The following is a 19,630-nucleotide window of genomic DNA, read 5'->3' as shown; positions in this document are numbered from 1 at the left end:
TTTTGTTTTCAGAAATTGTAAACATGTTTTAGACAAAGGAGAATTCAGTTAGCTCTAGTTTAGTGCTTCTTGCAGACAGTGTAAGGGGTGACTGAGCAATGGATGATGGCACCATGGATTCATATGCACAGTGAGGTGATAAGAGCTGGTACCACTGTAAAAAGTCATTGCTCTTGTTTTGTATTCGCTTTTCCTCCCTCTCAGACCAGCAAAAGAGTTACTGCAGCCATATAGTGATCTGGACCCAGGTACTGATGAGATTGGAAACTAATTCAGGGGCAGGGTGGGGAAATTCAGTGCATGTCTACAAGGTTTCACCTTTCAGACATGGAAAAGGGGCGGATGGGAAAAGTGGCCAAGAGCATCAGCAGGGCAGGCAGGACGGCATCTTTTAGTAGTTTTGGTATCTAACACAGCAAAAGAGGTGGTAAAACTGTGACCCTGGTAATGGAGAGAGATATAAATCATTGACTTAACCTGGTGATTTTTTTTTCCCCCCATTAATAACACTCTTCAGAGACAGAAGGAATATTGCTGTGCAGCCGGCAAGTCCTGTTGCTGCACAGTGGTACATCTCGGCACTCCTAGAGGTCACTGTTGGGCTGTAGAGTTGTGTTCTGTGCTATCAGGCTGGAGATGTAGTTGTCAGCTATAAGCTTTTCTTTTATAGACTGTAAATGCTTTAAGAGTGCCAAAGTTTATGCCTCTAAAAACAACTCTGGAATTATCTTGCTATGCAAGCAAAGGCAACTTTGTTGGACTCTGCATTCATAGTGCGGGTTAGTGCTTTCAGAATAAAATGGTGAGAGTTGCAAGTACAAGCTAAACACACCCAAAGTGTGTTCCTTACAATGTGTTTGCACCATATCAAACTTATCATTAGTTAGCTGAATGCAAATAGAAAGTGTTCCAGTCCTGAGCATTTTGCATGCTCACTGGGAGGCTGGTGGAGCCAGTGACCTAAGTCAGATGGATTTTGAACCTAAGATGGCTCTTCAAAGAATATGGTGGCCATCAGTCTTAAAATAAACAATTACTCCCTATACAACAGTTGTCTAAGGACCCAAGTGACTGTCTTATCAACTAAATATACATATATTTAAATCCTTGCCTGTATAAACATAATGTAGAATTTCTAACCAGCTTATTTATTTTGAAATTTGTCTGAGAACATATGAATTCCTCCCCTGGTTTAAATAATTGCTGATATAGACGTGCCAGTCTGACCCTTGCCTTCAGCATTCAGGGACAAATGTAAGAGACTTCAATATAATCCTGTTTGCTTTTGGTTTTGTTTTTTTCCGGAAACTGGTTTCCCACTTTAACAACGCTGTCATAAATTGCTTTTTACTTTTTGTTATTATTAAGCTTTCTAATTTCCACACTTTCTGTTGCACACATCCTCAATGAGTGAGGAAGGAAACAGTACTATTAAGACAGGCATCTACTTATTCTTGGACTTTTGCAAGGCTTTTGGGCTGCAAATTCATTTACATTAAAGTGTGGTCTGTGGGCAGATTTTGTACAAACTTACCCCTAAGGTAACAACAGTGTTGTAGAATGTTTTTCAAGTAGTCAAACTGTGACCCCAGTGTTAAGATGTGCATCAGTACTTTTTACCAGTTACTTTAAAATCTCATATGGGTAAGAGAGCCAAATGCCATGTTGCAGGTAGGATCCTTTCCACAAAACTTCATAATACCAAAGTATTGAAAGTCACACTCCGTGCAGCTGAGTGTGACTGTCCCAATGGATCAGTATCCAAGTTTCAGTTTCCCTAAGAGTGATGAAAGTATTTTTTAAATATTTGTTTCTCTAAGTTTTGTAATAACCTCCCTTTTGCTTTCCAAAGCTGAAGGCTGAGGCTAAGATAATTTTGCAGCTTATGTGATATGAAAGGGTGAACACTGACGTAGCATTTTGCTGGTTTCTGTTGGCTTGGCTGGATAAATTTCATGCTGTTGTTGTATGTATTTGTTCTTTTATTTCAGCTTCACTTTGTCCAATATGTAGCATTCCTCAAAAAATGTTTGCATTTTTTGTTTCTCCATATACCCAATTAACATGAAGTATCTGATTCTGAGGCATTCAGACACTTCTTTCTCATGGCACCAAGGTCAAGCCCCAGAGAATCCACCGGCATTAAATGTGACATGCAGCAGAAGGAAGAATTGGACTTGTGCATTTTTATTGCTTCTCTGTCATGTGAGAAAGACTTTTCCCCCATTCAGTAACAGGGCTAGGAAGGCACTTGTGGATTGGTAGTTTATTCCCTACAGAAAAACAAAAATCCATGAAGCTCTTGCTAGAGAACTCATCCACAGCATGAATACAAAGCAGAGTGTGATCGTTGGCTTAGTTTAAGCTAAGGCAGTGTACTTTGCAGTCAGCAGGTGTGCAGCCACCCACAGCAGCTCGGCTCGTGGTGGGAAATGCGCTTCCTGAGCCGCCTTGGTTCTGTCAGCCGTCAGAACCCAGGAATATCAGTGAGGAAAACCTTCAGCCTTTAACAGGGGTGTTGCATTCTGAGAAGAAAAGGAGGGAAGAAGTGGGGAAGAGCTGGTGTTTTCAAGATGTTTGTAATAAGCTGAAACAGGAATAGGCTGCGGTGTCAGGAAGCTACCAAATAGGGGAGCTGAGCAGGAATGATGCATTTTCTCAGTTCATGAGTTTCCTGCCATAGGGATCATTCAACAAATTCTCCATTCATTCATAAATTCTTTTAGGGCAAAAGCATCTGCCTTGCTAATGCTGAGCAGCACCCATAAGCCTCCTTCCCTCCTCTTTGCAGTGCATTGTTTTGCATCTTCACAAAGAGTTTTCCACATTACAAGGAAGCAAACCAACAGCACAAGTCCAGTGTGTTGTTCCCCCTAGCAGACAACTTCAAAAAGCTGAAATACTTCCTCCAGCTTTGGGATATGGAGTTTTCTTTTCCGATGGTGCTTTTTTATTTCTTTTTCTTTTGTTTGTTGATTGGTTTTGTTGGGGTTTTTGGTTGCGTGTGTCATTTTTAAATTCATTTCGTTTTATAACATGCAGTTACAGAGTCAGGCACCGCGAGCACTGTACCTTGTGGCCTCACTTTCTTTTCCTGCTTTTTTCCTCCTCCGCAGATCCCTCATCCCGGCAGCACTGATCAGTCCCATACTTCCATGCAGCAAGGTTTGCACGTCCCTCACCCCAGCAGCCAGTCAGGGCAGCCATTACATCACAGCGGGCCTCCTACCCAGCAGTCCCGGCAGCCACCCCCGGCCGCTTCTAGCAACCATCCACACAGTGACCTGCCCTTTAACCCCTCCTCAGCCTTAGAGGGTCAGGCTGGTGGACAGGGAGCACCCGACATGCCGGAGCCCTCGCTGGATGTAAGTCTGTGTCATACTCTCATCTGCCTGCCATAGCGTGTGCTTCGCATCGCGCGGGAGGGCGGGGAGGGCAGGGGACGGGACCCGCTTCCACAGCACATGCCATCCTTTCATGCTTTGGGACATGGGCACAGGTGCTGCAGCCAAGGTGACAGGGCACTCCCGGCCTGCTGGGAGAATGGATGGTTCTGGTTGGAGCAGCTGCATGGTGTGTGAGCCATAAGCCTCTTCCTAACACCAAGGCAGGCATTTCTTCAGGCGGCAGCTCAGGCATCTCCTCCTTTCCCACCTCGGCACTGGTTGGGCTGTGCTCTCCTACCCCTGGAGCTGTTGCAGTCCTGGATAAGAGGAGGGACACAGCTGTGTGTGGCTCTGGCTGTGGCGTTGCTGTGCCAAGCGAGCTGCGTGCTGAGCCCTGCGGCGTGTCCTGGCCGGCGGGAGGGGGATCTGTGTTGGCCCACCCTGTGACACTGTCCCTGCTCCCTGCAGCCAAAAACTGTCTGTGCCCTTCCATACCTGCTCCTGTGGGTGGCTCAGCAGCACAAGCTCTTCCTCCCAGTATACTACACAGGAAAGTAAACAACAAGGACAACTTCTGCCTCCTTAGCTGCCATGGGAGGCAGCTCACAACTAAACAAAATCTAGTTTTAAGGCCAAAAGTAGTCTTCCATCTCTTAACTTTGATTCAGTGGAGTTGGAAGTGACTTATCTGAGGTATATCTCTGGTTAGCCATCTACCTCCCAAAATATAAATTCCTCAGCACTAGGATTTGATTTTTGTTTGAGTCATGCATTCCTGTATGTGTATCTTCTGTCTGTTCCAAAGTCTGCTGCTGCACAGTGAAGTTTCTTAGAGATATGTTCGCTTCTGTGCCTTGGATTTATCTGTATTTGCTGTTGCTGTATACTTGCATCTTCACTGTCACACAGGAGCACTGGGCTGACAGGTAGCCTCACAGGGGAGGGAAGGGGTTAGGGGACTGATAGAGGCTCCAGGATGCTACAGGAGCAGTGATCAGTGAGGCAACTTCTGCTGTTTCACACAACATGGTTGTGTGCACATCCTTTGGGAAGAATAGTTCATGTGGCAGCTGGAGTTCTGAACCCTTAAGAACCCTGTACGAGCAATACTAAAAGGTGAAATTAAAATGTCTTTTTCTTTCTTCTAATATTTAAGAAACATACAGTATTTTGTTATGGGTCAAGCACCCATTCTTTGGTGAGAAGCAAAGTACAAAAATCTGTACACTTACCACAGTACTGTGGTTCTCACTGATGGAGGATTGCTGGTTTCTTAATGGGAGGCAAGTGCTGTACAGTGTAGGAAATAAACTTATTGGAAATACCATGATCCTGATCCAGATGGATTATTTTAATGGGTGTATTGTGGAACCTGGCTGAAGAAAGTTCCATGCAACAAAGCAAACAGGGCACTGTACTATGGGCAACTTGGCCCATTCCCTACTGACATAGTCATGGTCATTCTGCAGGAATTCAGCGTGCTGCAGTCTAAGGTTTAACCTGGGTTAAAGGATCTACCTCATATGGATGCAGACACAGATGGGAGATCTGCACTGGTACTTCAGACAGCAGAGGCTCAAGACTGAAATCACTGGTTAGACCTCTCAATTTGCACTTCAGGAGCACAGGGTATACTTCTCCAAACTCTGCCCTAAGACTGGCACATTCGTGTAGCTTCTGTCCCCATCACACCCTTGCAGGCCCTGGCGCTCCTCTCTCTTCTGCCCCTGCTCTAGCACAGCATTCTCAGCTCCCAGCAAGTCCTTCCTGAGGTCTCTGGTTTTCACACCGGCAGGGCAGGAGGCTGGCTGTGCTGCCTGACCCCTCTGACTGAGGGAAGCTGAGGTCACCCTCACAACTCAGAAGACTTCTACTTCACAGATACTGAGTATATTGTTTAAAGTTTCACTTTTCTTAAAAAAAAACTTTTAAAAGAAATCCCCTGTATACAAGAATGAGTCTCAGAGACAATGTGTTAAATTTTTAAGAATGAGTTGTACAATTGTAGGACAAATTCACTTTTTTTAATTTCTCCATACTTTTTGGGGCTGCCATTTTCTTTTGGACTTCTGTACTAGATGTTCATAAAACATTATGATCGGAGGTGAAGTACATTTAAAAGTCTCATATCTCCAGTACTATGACAATAGCATTTTTACCATGAATAAAAGGAGGTGGTAGTTTAAGAAAAACATTCCTTCTGGGAGACTCTGTTTATGTAAACTTGACATTGCAGTTTTTTCAAACTGCTTAGAAAGCAATAAACTTTTTTCTGCATTTCATGTTTAGCTTATTGAAAAATACATTCATCCATATAGTGTTAAAAGATGAAGTTGCATTTGCACAAGAGTAATAGAAGTATAGAAATACTGTATTTATATGTTAAATGTGAAGCAGTCAAGCTTTTTGTTTTATAATATTTGAAAACATAGAACTATTCAAAATTAATTTCTCATACCAACTATCAAGTTTGTTAAAGCAGTCCATATTTTTCTGTCTTTAACACAATACAGAACATAAAAGGGGTTTATTACAAACTCTTCCCTGCAATTTTTTATATATGACACTTTCATATTTGGCAAGAAAAGGGTAAAATGCATTATAGAGCAGAAAACATTGCCTGATGCACAACCCAGGAGTTACAATGTGCTTGTCATCTGTCAGATCAAAGAGAATGTGTTATGATGGTTTGAAAACCAAAATTTTATACTTGGAATACAGTATTAATGGAAACACAAATTGAAGCCCCACAACTATTCCTTTTGATACTTGAAAGCATTGTGTAGATTAGGGCATCTTCTGTTGGATGGAGTGTTACACCTGTGACCCTTTAAAGTGTCTGGAATTGCATGTAATGCTGTAGTCAAGTAAGTACTGCCAAACACAGTAAATTCCTGCCACAGGAAGGAGGACTCACCCAGCTGCTTTGCTGCTCTTCTCTCCATACTCCTCCTCAGTTGGTTTTTTTCCCCACTTTCCCTGATTTGTTGGTTGTTTCAACCCTGGGTGAGTTCCTTGCTCCAGGAGACTGTCCCAGAGCTTACATCAGTGCACTGAGGAGTTGCTGAAGGTGAGGAGAGGAAAGCGCTGCCTCCTTGTGCAGAGATGCAGGCTTTGGGTGGCCATCAGACTGATGTGTGAGAGCCAGACCAGCCTTTGCTGATCCACCTTAAAGCTCAAATATGTATTACTCAAACTGCATGTTTCAAGTGTTTATGCAGCGTTTTATAGGAAACATCCATAATGAGCATTTATCCAGAAGTTTTTGTCAGCATCACAAGCCAGGCAATATGTTAGGGAGGTTGATTGAGAAACCCTAACTGAGATGATAATGTAATTCACAGGTAAAAACTGAGTCACAGAGACTTTCACAAGCAAGTGGATATTGCATCATATTAGGGTGTTAGGCTTGTGACACTGCTTTCTGATTTATTTGGATATATTGTTATGAAAACCAGATTCCAGGAATGTGTTGTGTTTAATCCCTTATTTTTTTTCTCAATTGTGTTTCTGTTATCTGTAATTTTCTTTTTATCTTTGTATTTTATAGCTGCTTCCAGAACTCACAAATCCAGATGAGCTGCTTTCATACCTGGACCCTCCTGATTTGCCAAGCAATAGCAATGATGACCTTCTGTCTCTCTTTGAGAACAACTGAAACCATATGTATTCTCCCATCCTTTTCACTTGTTCACACGTGTGTGGCTGCACAGTGAGGAATCTTAACACTCCTTTTCCACAAGAGAAGAAAAAAAACTCACAACTTGATCCAATGGTGCACTCCCTGCTTTCTTCATCTCAGAACTGCTTTTGTTAGCTTCAAAGACTGTGAAAGTGACGGGAGAAAATAATACAAAAGTTAAATAAATGCAGTAATCTCTGAGTCTGCCATGCTACATGTGACAAAGAAGCATAGACAGTTGTGCAGCTATTGGAAACCCCATTTGGTGTTCATCCTCTAGAGAGAGAGTTCTGTGATAAACATAGTGTGAAGTATCTTGGCAAAACCGGATCTTGGCAAGGGAAGAAAAATCAACAGAATGGAACTGTCTTTAATTGACCCGTCTCAGAGTGTCTTTACAGTGCTTGTTCTTCCATTTCTTTGAAACTGTATCTCCCTCTACCCCACCTCTCCTCTGCCCCCCTCCAGCCATGGGTTTGCCTTGGAATGATGGTCCTGGCCACACACAAAATGAAAAAATCCACGTACAAAGCTCAAAAAAGCACAAATCCTACAGTCAAGTGGCAAAGATAGGGAAGACACACAGGCCTGTCAGAGGGAGCCAGCAGTTTAGCTAATGCGACTTCGGTCACAGAGTCCTGAGATCTTCAGGCTGCAGCCGTGGGTGCAAGCGCAGGGATCTTAACCACCTCTTTGCAGAGGATTCCTCTGGCCCAACACACAGATTGGAAACACCCAGGAAAACTTAAAAAAGAGTTTGCAATGTTTAGGGATGTTCTGTGGTTTTGGTTTCAAATCAGTACCGTTTCTGGCTGCGTTAACATCCAGCTGTAGAGATTGCTGTAATAGATCTTTTTGCCATGTATGCCATACATAACGGAAAAGAGAGGGAGGGGGGGTGCAAACCAAACTGTTTCTGATTATTACCTACAGCCTTCGGTGCCCCAAGAGTTTGTGTCACTGTCTGTACTGCACAATGCATAGTAAGACAAGCTGGGTTGAAGGCAGCGAGGAAATCATTGCAGGATGGAGGGAGAGTAACATCACTATCTGCATAATTATTTTTAATAATCAGCTTGAGAAGGGGCATTGACATTGGACAGACGTCTTACAGCTTCATTTTAGTTTTGCTTTGCATTCTGTTTTCTTGACTGTTACAGATACTTCAGCCTTTTCCTTTTCTTCTCCTTCAGTTTCTTTTTTTAAACTTTGGCTGCTGGGATGAGTTCTTTCTCCTGAAGGACCGAGTGTGGGGAGAATAAGTACCTGTCAGTAGATTGCTACTGCCCTCAAGAGACCCTGCTGCCACAATTACTGTCTTGCCCCTGTGATCTTTGCTTCTCGTGTGGTTGCTGCTCCTGCATGAGCTTCCTATTGCTTCTGTGCCCATTTCTGTGCTCTTTGTCTCTCTCTCTCTCTTATAAATGATGTACAGTAGCTGTGTAAGAAGTGCATGTGTGCCAACTTTGCCCTCGTGGTGCAACATTTCAGCTTTTGCCCACTGTACAGTTATTGGTTTTGTTTCTTTTGATACTAAAGCATATTTGACCCTATTCCTTTTCCTGCTCCCAAATCCAATCAAACACCCTTCGTTTGCTCGCCACAAAGCATTTTAAACTGAAGTGCCAGGCAAAATTTTGTTTGTTCCTGTCAGTTTGACTAGATAGCTTCCTAGCCCTCTGTGTTTAGTTTGCAATGCTGTAAATGGCATGCCCTGTGCTTACGACTCTGGATTTGCTTTCCTCACCAAAGTCATATTTGTAAATTCTCTGCATTTTTTGTTTTATTTTGCTCTTTTTGTTAACGTTTCCCACTACTGCTGTACATGCGTCGTGGTATATATATGCTAGTCAGCAGCACCTTGCTGTAGATATTAAAGGAAATGGCGGTTTAGTTCTTTTCTTTTCCAGTAGGAGTATTGAATCTGTCAAGCGTATTATGTAGAAATGGTCCCACACTTATATTTTTCCTCTTTCAAGTTTTTTTAAGAAAGGCGCTGTTCATTATGCAAAATCAATTATTTTAAGAATTGCTATTGTAAATATCTTTGTGAATATTTTAGTATTGTCTTTGATAATATTCAACATTTTCATGATCTGGTTATACTTTTGCTGGTGTTTTTAAATACCTTGTCTGAAGAAAAATATGGGTCCTTTTTTAAAAAAGAAAATTGAGGGTTCTTTAACAGAATAAGGGAGTTGGGTTTTGGATTTTTTTTTCCCCCTATTTTCTTTTGGTAAGTTAGCCCAAATTTCATATCCATTTATGTGATGAACGAATTGATACATCAGGCAGTACCTGGATAATCAGGGCCCAGCTCTGTCATGGAAACATAACTGTGTTTGCCTAGGGAAAAAGCGATTGCCTAGGAAAAAAGAAGCCCCAACTGATCAACTGGTGTTCATTGACTGTGGGTGATCGTGACTGGTAATGGCAGAGTTTGTTCATTTGCCCAAGTGAGCAGAACATGTAGGACCAGCTGTCTGACCAGGTAAAGATGCACTAAGGCAAGCAGCAAATCTGTATGGTACCATATTTATATCACTGTACTGGTGCTCCGGTCTCTGAAACTGGGGCAAAGACACTTAGGGATGTTGGTGGGTGGGGGAGGGAAACAGTATAGTATATTTTATTCTGCTTAGAAGTGTCTTTTTTCTTATGTAGGCTTGACAACCTGTAGAGGATCTCTGCAGAATATTAAAGATACCTTGGTGTAATACATGGTAATACGGTTGTGGTGTGGTGCTGCTATCACACAATTCCTAGGAAAGACCATTGTTCAGTTATGGATACAGATGTGTTTTGTAGCCATTTTACTGTAGTAGCTTCCCCCTGTTTTTTTGCTGCATTTTTTATATAGGTCTGGAAGTCATGTGCAGAGGTGGCTAATGATAAACTGACTTTATGCCCTTAGAGTTCATTTTTTCTATTTGGGGGGTAAGTTCCTTAAGCCATAGGTTTGGGAATGAAGATGATTTCTCACTATTAGTTGGAACTGGTTGCTCTGATTTTTTTAATTGATTCTATTTAATGTTCCATTCTCCACTGATTCCTGAGCAGCTAAGTTAGTCACCTAAAATTTATTTTCTCTTAAAAACAATATTAGTATTTTAAGCCAGGTATGTTAAGGATTGATCTTTTGCTAACTGGTAGTATTTAAAATGTATGATTTTAAAGTACCTGTTGAAAAGCATAAAGGGAAAAAAAGCCCCATAGATATTAGCAATATGTTTGGAGCAGTGTTGGCATCTGCTTTGTACAGTAATAGATAATTAAAGCAGACAGTTGACATCTTTAAACTTACAGAAACGTTTGGTTTCTAAGCAGAACTTAGAAAATACAATTTTACCCATCACCCAAATGTTGGACATTTGAGACAGTTTTAAAATTTATCTGTCAGCTAAAATCAGGTACTGTATAGTGAAGTCAGTATGAAAAAGCTTCTGAAAATTTAGGATTTTTTTATCTGTTCACTGCCGTATTAAAGTTTAGAGAAAAAAACCTAGCAAATAGGGTAATCACAGTCATTTCTTTTAAAGCTTAATTATTATATGAGATTCCAGTAGTATTTTTCTTCTTCTTTTTTGTTTGTTTACCTTTTAATCGTTTCCCTATGGAAGTTCATCTGGGAAAGAACCCACAGAGATCTACAGTTCTGCTGCCAAGACATTATTATAGGACTGACAGATACACGCCAGTGTCTGCAGCGGAGACTCAAGGGACAGCTGTACATATGTAAATGACAAATAGAGACGTGTTAACAGAAATGCATTCATTTTCCTTGGAATGTGCATTGTTTTTATTTCGCAGGAAAAAAAAAGCTTGAAGCTCCATCTTATGTGGAAAATGAATCCTGTTTGTTAGCGTTTGTGGAGTCTCAGCATTTGTTCCACTTTCACTTCTGTAATATACTCTGATCCTTTGTTTTGTTTTGTTTTATCTACATGTAATATTTAGCTTCCGTGTACTAGTCTATCACCTGTGTATTTTTAGGGTGCTACAGAAATAATGAAGAAAAATACGGGGATTAAAAAAAAAAAAAAATTGTAACCAAATTCATACTTTGTACAATTTTTGATATCACGATCAGAGGAGAATTAAAAAAAAAAAAAAGTACAATCTGAGGTAACATGCAAAAATGGCCATTGTCTTTGTTTGTACATTGTATGTACAGTACAATGCAATCATTTCATACTTTAAACTGGTCAGAAAAAATAATTGTGATTTTTAGTCTTGCAAAACTGTATGTAGTTAGATGATGTGACAACCTAATATTTATCTAATAAATATGTATTCAGATGAAACCTGTATATTAGGTGTTCATGTGGTTATTTTGTATTTAAAGATCAAATTATTTGACTATTGCTAGACATTTATATACTCTGTTGTAACACTGAAGTATTCTCATTTGCTCATGTTAAATTTTTTTTCCTAAATAAATTTGCAAAATTAAGGTCTGACTAATTGGCAGCTGCTTTGTAAATTTTGAGTTTCTTTTTGAAACCATGAAGTTCTCCTTTGCCCTCCCTGGTTTGAGTTAATGTGGAAGTTAGTTGCACAAGGTGTACCTTTTTCAGAGAGCAGGACTTGGTGCAGGAAGGGAAAGGTGTGAACCACCCTGGAGACAGAAGATAAAAAAAGATTATGAATGCAAACATGGGGTCACACAGAAAAAAGTCCCTGCCAAGCAAGGTATTGGTAACTTGCTGTTACATATGCAGGGCACTGCCTCTCTCCCAAACAAGTAATAATTACTTTGAAATGAAATCTTTATGTGACATGAATAACAGGAAAGGATGGCTTCTCTCTGGGATTGGCACATGTGGTGGTATTAAACATCCAGTACCTCTGTTTTAAATTCTTCCAAGTTTGATACTTTTCTTTCAGTTGGAACCTGTCATTAAAGTGAAATTAGACAATTTTTTTCTTAATGCATCTTCATCTTAAAGTTGAAGCATTTGGTTTCTAAATGCAGCCTTTGAGTTACGAATCTGCTTAATTTATCTACCTGTTCAACTGTAAGCAGCCTGAATGGTGACACAGGGAGCACACACAGGATAACAACAACATGCACAGGTCCAGTCCTGGCAGAGTCTGCACCGAATGGAGCCCCGGCCACAGACACCAGTCACTGCATCTGAGAACTTGTTTTAACAGATCTACTGAGTATCTGTATTTGTATATGGCATTTATGAAGGCGTTTAGGCTGAACTCGCCTTTGAAATACATTCAAATACCTGGGAACAAACAACCATTTCACAATATAAGTATCTATGCAAGCACATATAGCAATTATTCCACACCTCCACAAGGGCACAAGTCTTTGTTGTTGATTGAGATACACACAAGTGCGTGTGTATGTGTATATATGTATAAATCTAGACTAGGTATTTTTCTCAAAATTGGGAAAATCATTTGTTTCTGAATCTCAGTTTCTGCTTTCTGTGGTGGTACTATCTGTTCCTGTGGAGTTTTTAGGATAACATAATAAAACTGAGTTACAGTGTACATAGTAGTGAAACAAAAAGTATTTATCGATTCTAGCCCATAATTAATAACTATTTTGGTTTTGGTATTGTTTTCCTGGAAGATCCCCAGAAGTGTCAGCAAGACATAGTGCAAACTGACTTTGGCACTGTACAGCTGGAGGAAAGCACGAAGAACTCGAGTGATGTCCCTAAGCACTGTACATTTTTCAAGTTTACTTTGAAATCTGAGGAGGCTGCAACAATCCTGAAAGTGGTGTTTCTCCCAGATGTCACCTGAGGCCCCCAGGGCAGGTAAGCTGTGTGTATACGCTTGATGCTGGTGTCTCCTGTCCCATACCCTGGCAGTGTGTTCTGTGTGTCGTGCACTCCACGTGTGCTTCCAGAGAGACACCTACACAAGTATCTGTCTGAGACTTCTCTGTTAAATCACGTGCTAATCAATTGTTGAACAACTTCAGAACAAGCTTATTTCCCTGTATTTCTTCTCTACTCTTCCTCATCAGTATGGATCTCTGAATCATATTATTTTGTTTGTGCACATTGTATTCTGTTGCCATGCACTTGGTCATGCTTTTTACAGGAGTAATACATTGAAAAAAATTAGAAACATGGGAGGTGGACCCCTTATCTCTTTTCTGTTTGCACAGTGGGGATGGGAGTCCTGTGCATAGAGCTGTTTGCTTTCATTTAAAATAAGCTAGTCAACACATTAAACAGCTGTACAACTCTCACCTGATATTCTATATATAATACATTAATTTGTTATCCTTTTCTGTTCCCTTTAAAGAATATATTTTTACATTTGTGTACCTAATCTTATATTTGTATGTGTAGTTAACCAGAACTTCCCTTTTATCTGCTTAAATTCCACATCTCTACCAATCTTCCTACATTGTGAACTTCCAGTCATGAACAACTACCTTTCTTTTTTACATTTTGAATTATTACCAGTATGTCACCTTATTACAGTTTTCCACTTCGTGTCACTGAAACCCTGCTGACTCTTAGGTAGGATATTGCTCCTGATGTCTGTCATTGCCTCAATGCACTATTCATATTTTTTCTGTCTAAAAAGAGCACACTTGTGCTAGACAGACTGCTGAAAGCTTCTGCTGAGATACCTTGTTTCTATCAGTCTGTAGAATTTTCCAGGGTAATGTAAAAGTGGCCCCCAAGGAGCCTAATCAATGATGCAATTTTGTTTATAAAGCAAGCAGGCAGCAATTAGGTCATGACTCCTGCAGGCATTAGCAGGCAGCGTGGCACAGGTGGGCTGACAGGTTGGTTTGCCACATAGTTCATCCTCATTTCCAGAAAACTCCTTGCCTAGACCATAATTGGTTTCTTACAATTTAAGTATAGCCTTCTGTTAAAACCCTTCTCTTCTAGATGAGATGGGGACTAGATGAGATAAGGCTCTTTCCCCTGTCTGCTGAATATGTCTGCTTGGTTTGTCCAGTATCTTCCCAAATACTGACTTCACCGTACTTCTTAGATCCAGTTACACACAGCAAAGTTAATGCTAGTATTTACCACTCCTAAATACACTGGCTTCTCTGCACCTTTCTGGCTCTATTAGACATCCTAAGAGGTAGATTTAAGATTATCAATTATGGTTTTCTCCTAGGTCAGAGTTATGACCAGTTTAATTTTTAATTGAATTTTAAAGTTTAGACTTTACTGTTTGTCCGTAGCTGTTTCATGATGGTGGTGGTTTTAGATTTTGTTAAGAACTTTCTGGCACATTTAATTTGTCACCTTGGTCTTATATGAACACATAGATTATTGTGAACACAGAGACAGGTTGCTAATTTTAATAAATTTTGACTAGTTAAACACTAGAAAAAGACAAATATTTTTAGATATTTTAGTTTGCAAAAACAACTAAAATTCCCCACACTTACTTAATGAATGCTGAAGTCTTAGTGTGTTTTTAATTCATATTTAAATTTATTCAATTTTTTTAAATTTCAAAATTATAATCAGTGCTCCCTTTCCTTACTTCTGTGTTTCTCAGAATGTACATTTTTAAGACATGGAAAATCAGTGAATTTTACCTATTTAGCAGTCTGATGAGCTTCCTAGTTAGAGACTGGCTGTGACAGCCGGTTTATAAAGTTATTCAGAATACATTCCTTCACAAGAAGTCCTAGCAGTTTTCCTTTCCAAGTTATGAATGATGGTCCTTCTGGGAAGAAGCATGGCTTCCATACTGCCACTCTCAAACTGCTGGCAAAATGTGAAGTGGCACTGAGTCAGAGTCAAAAGCTAAGGAAAGCTAGACTGGCTCCTCTGAATGCTAAGAGAATTTCTTACCCTTAGCTTTGAAATGTTTCACCAAAGGCTTCATTATCCAGAGATGATGTTCTTTGATTGTAAATGTGACACATGTCAATTTGCATCTGACAACTCGAGAGCTCAGTTGGTGACACATTGGGTGTGCAGGTGATGGTCACATGCAGTTATGTCATATAAGGACATCATAAGGTTCCACTCTGATGTAGTACTGCTGCTACGTGCTAAAGGTAAGCAATCCTTTCTGTAAGGAAATGGCAAAAAAGCAGAGAGGAATCTGAGATTCTGTGTGGTGAGGTTGTTTCCAGCAGAGTTGTTCATTACACAATGACTGGTGGAATTTTTTTAGTCTTGTTACATCTGTAAAGCTTTTAATTTCTAGGTGATTCTTGTTCACACTGATGCTATCTGACCATGTTTAGCTTCCAACTGTGAAGTTCCACAGCTAAAAAAAAATGTCTCAAAACCATGATTATTGTTAGAATTAGTTTAGAGCAGACAGGATAATTAATCTTATACAAGGTACAAAAGCAGCTGTTACCTCAACAATATGCTCTATATAATGTATATTATATCTATATTATGTATATAAATATAGGTATAGATCTGTATTTTATATATATGTATGTATATATATATGAGATATATATTTATAGATTTGCACTCAAGGAAAACCCAAGTCTTTACCAAGCAGCTGATTAAAGCTCTGGTCTCATCTTACTCATGCAAGATGAAGTATCATGACTAATCAATTGTAAAAGTATTTCTGATACTATTACCTTGTTACTCAAACCAGAGGTGGTAAATTAACTGAACTGATCCCTGCAAATTTCAAGTTGTGTTACAATTGAAAATTCTCTAGTTTTAAAGGTAGAAGGGCTCCTGTAACTCTTGCTGTATCTTAATATTGTTTTGTAAGTATGCAATGCGTCTCCCACCCACGGGCATATTAATGTCCTGAAGATTTGTGAGGCCACTGGGAGTAGTAGCTACATTGAGCTGGAACCTACAAACAGGCATTTTAAATGTCCTATGTGTTTTGCCAGGCTGTTGTGATCTATCTGTTGGCAGCTGTTCCAGTGTATGGACAAACTTCTGGGAAGCTGCAGGAAGCTGCAGGGTGCCCTGGGCACTGCGCAGAGGCGCTGTGACACATTAGCAGTGGGTTGCCATGCATTATGCAGGGAGATTGAGTAATGAATTCCGGGCAAGCAGTGTCACTCAGAAGTTCTGAAACAAAAATGCTAATCACAGCTGTAAAGAGCGTGAGTGGATGAGGTTTTTCTTGTATGACTATTTGTAGGTAATTAGTATGAAGTCATGTGGGGAAACTGCTCCTTTATGTACAGTGTGTGCTGGAGAGAGAATGTTCTCGTAGTGAGCTGAGTTACTACAAGTTCCTTAGAGGAAACCTTGAACAGGGGAAATATTTATTAGCATTTTTTCTTTTTATCCCTAAGTGTACCTATGTGGCCACTCTGTGCCCTTTGAGCTCTAGTATAGTTTAATTTCACACTGCAATCACTTAGTGTAATGGAAAGGTCTTTCACCATCTCCCCCACTCCAGTCCCCATTCATAAATAAATGCATATCACAGATACAGATCACAGAGCTCCTTTCCAGCTCTTCACTCATCTTCTAGCTTAGCCAAAATCCTGAAGAAAAAATTAGGCTGAGTCTTTTGAAGTGCAACACAACCAGGCTCTGCAGGTGGAGGGTGGGAATGCCCACTGCAAATTCCCACTCTCCTCACTTAAAATCAAGCTGAGTACCTGTATGACTTCTCCTTATTCTAACAGTCCTGATTAGCAGAGTCTTTGAGATAACCATGTCCCATATGTGCAAGGGTTCTTATAATGAATCTCAGAACCAGTACCGTGGAAATTCCTTGTATCAGAGTATCAAGTGATGTTCCTGTGGAATGCACTTAATGGTAGATTGCTGCAGCCTATTATTTGAGTTTTTGTTTGCATGGTCCAAGCACACAGCCCCATGAAGAGCATATGAAAATGGGTTACATACCATTTTGAGTTCCATATAGTTGCATTCTTGCAGTTGGTAGGTTGCAAAATGCTATCTTATCACATCTGCCAACAGCATCGATCCAAGATTAACAATTAACCTACATTTCTGTGTCACAAATGAGTAGGCATGCAGTTGGACAGTTAGAATTGGGAATGTATATCACCTTTTTTCCAAGGCACTGTCTATCTGCTGGGGTAACACCATTTCAAGACCCTTGAAATCAAAATTCCCAAATTTTAGGTCACCTTTCAAGCATTTATTCCTTCTTTTTCTTTGGAAGAGCCGCTTAACTGCCATTGTTGTTTCCTGGCTGTCTTGGCACAGTGGTGGTAATATTTAATCAGTTACTGAATAGTCTTTCTAAAGACTTTTAAGTTTTAAGTAATGTACCATCATGAAATTCTGTTACTGTATCATTCAAGGTTCTTCTTCCTGTGCAGAAATTTCTCTGCTGTAACGTAAGAAGGGTCCTTTGGTAGGTGGTGTTTAAAATTGTCTGTTTAGAAACTAATTTCAAAAGGGCCCTCCTTGTTTATCCATCTCTAACTTCTATATCATTTTGGGGGAAAGGAGAGGGGATGATGAAATCTGTAAGGGTGGGTACCCATATCCCTGATAGCTCTGCTGCAGCACCTCTCTTGACTTGTGTCTGCACCCCTTCTGTTGCCTATCTAGTCTAGTGTGGGTGCACTCGTTTTCCAGCCAAATGTGCTTATCTGCCTGCCCTATGTTGCAGAATTTCAACGATGAACATGTCTACAAATGGATGTGTTCAAAACTCCCTTAAAATCATTTCAGTTTGCTGATCTAGCTCTAAGCCTCATTTGGCAGTGATAGAGTGGCCTTTGACAGTTTTTGGGGACCTTTTTCTGTCCTTCTTGGAAAGTGACCTCTGTAATTCACAAGTTCCTAGTCAAGCTGTCTGCATGAGTTGTAATTCATCTGACTCTGCAGGAGTAGACCATAACAAGTGATTTAGTAGCTTTATTGCATAAACCTAGAGATAATAATTCAATCCCTATTCTCAAATAAAAAAAATCACTGCTATTTTGTCTTCTCACCAAGGCCTGAAAATGAGGAAAACTGTATTGTTTGCTCTATCAAAGATGTCTGTGAACTCTTCTGAGCAAAATAGTTCAAAGCTGTTTCACCTGTTTCCTAAGTGTCGAACAAGATGCTATTTTCTTTTGCTCATCTTTTGTCTTGTTTATTAAATAATAAATCCTTCAGGGCCAGAACTGTCCAGTGTTATAGGTATAAACAGAACATCTAATTTTTATTTGGGCTTCTAGTGGCTACTGCAATTAAAACATTATTAAAAAGGAGTGTGAGGTTTTTTATGGGCACTAGAGAATTGGTTGATGATTAGATTAACAAAAGTCACAATTTACCAGAAATGGACTTGAAGCTGAGAAGATGTGACAAGCTAGGTAGAAGTGCTGATTTAGCTCTTATTAAAAAAAAAATCACCTTTAGATTATTGGTAAAGAAATAGAAAATACCAGCACAGCACAACATGCACAAAGTAAGTCATTGCTCATCCTTATCTTGAATACTGTGCAAAGATCCCCTTATCCCAAAAATCCATAAAAGTGGAACAGCTCAGAGAAGAATAATAAGGATGATCCAAAGACATGGAAAAGCTTTGTTATAAATAATAATTGAGTTGGCTGTGATTCTTCAGTCTTGAAATGAGAGGAAAAGAGCTGTAGGTCTTTATGGCAAAGATAGATACCAAACAGTTTGTCTCCTCCAGCACAAAAAGTAAGGCATACTAGATGAAGGCAGTTGGAGCAATATTCAAATAGATGCTTGATGCTCTGGGCAGCAGGCCAGTGGAAGGGCAGCTTCCAGTTTATTGCCAAGGAAGCTGCTGATTTAAGACCGGTCCAATGAGTGGGTAAGTACATGGGATGAACAACAAAGATTGCTACATACCATAGTCACATCCAGCTCAGGAAGTTCTCTGGAGCGAAAGCAGTAGGAGATTGAAAGCATACTGGACTATAATACACCCCTCCCCTATTTTCACTCCTCCTTAGGCATTCCTTTGAGCCTTCAGGACAAGATGGACCTTTTCACCTAGCTTTCTATAGTTCTGTAGTTAATAAGCATGGTTGGTACCTGCTATAGTCATCCCTACAGCATCAGCAGTTAAGGGTCTCTCCGGAGTGTGTGTTCATCCAGGATTTGTCAGTTGTTTGTAATTGCACATTATAATTCTGCCCTGATCTTTGTGGTCATGGCAGTGCCTTGATTGACAGCTTTCTGTTGATTCAGTGAATGTCTCTGATGAAGGCACTTTTAGCTGCTTGACCCAACTTAGGTGGGATCGAAAGTTTACTATTCCTCACATAGGGGCTGTCTTTGTATGATTCTATTATACTGTATTACATGGTTATATTTCTGTAACCTTCATTAGAATAACTCTAATGTATAATACAAGAAATGTGAAAATAACTATTAGAATCATGCTTGATTTTTTTTTTTTTTTTAGGACATCTTATGGCTTTAAGAATTTGAAAAGCTTTTGGAAGTACTTATATATGGAATCAGGATGGAAACTCGGAGATTTCAAAGTAATATCTAAATATGACTGACATATGTACTAAGAACTTTCATCTAAGTTGCTAAGTTAGGAAAACTTAAAATTATATGTGTTGTTACTTTCATATAAAACATGAACAATATTTCAATATATTAAACCTGGACTGCTGCTACTGTCTTTTGTGATGCCTGGGGCAGGCTTGCGG

General features: G+C 40.0%; 1 protein-coding gene and 1 long non-coding RNA gene across 8 annotated transcripts in view; one reads left to right on the top strand and one right to left on the bottom strand.

The window, feature by feature from the left end:
* ZMIZ1 (zinc finger MIZ-type containing 1) overlaps positions 1 to 11,372 on the top strand; it is a 344,034-nt gene extending 332,662 nt beyond the window's left edge. For all 7 annotated transcript variants that reach the window (XM_069019269.1, XM_069019267.1, XM_069019274.1 and 4 more), the window contains 2 exons: positions 3,117 to 3,365; positions 6,937 to 11,372. In XM_069019269.1, coding sequence (XP_068875370.1) covers positions 3,117 to 3,365; positions 6,937 to 7,044 — 357 coding nt within the window. In that variant the 3' untranslated portion in view covers positions 7,045 to 11,372. The remainder of the gene's footprint in view (positions 1 to 3,116; positions 3,366 to 6,936) is intronic.
* Positions 10,637 to 15,238, bottom strand: LOC138112357 (uncharacterized). The gene is made up of 2 exons (XR_011151718.1): positions 14,874 to 15,238; positions 10,637 to 11,686 (listed from the first exon to the last, which is right to left on the bottom strand). It is a non-coding gene; the product is annotated as an uncharacterized lncRNA (long non-coding RNA).
* Positions 15,239 to 19,630: the final 4,392 nt, after the last annotated feature.

This window comes from Aphelocoma coerulescens, chromosome 6, assembly GCF_041296385.1.
Source record: "Aphelocoma coerulescens isolate FSJ_1873_10779 chromosome 6, UR_Acoe_1.0, whole genome shotgun sequence".
NCBI classification, from domain to species: domain Eukaryota; kingdom Metazoa; phylum Chordata; class Aves; order Passeriformes; family Corvidae; genus Aphelocoma; species Aphelocoma coerulescens.
Note: the sequence above shows the minus strand (reverse complement) of the source record. Positions and strands in the feature narration are given on the sequence as shown.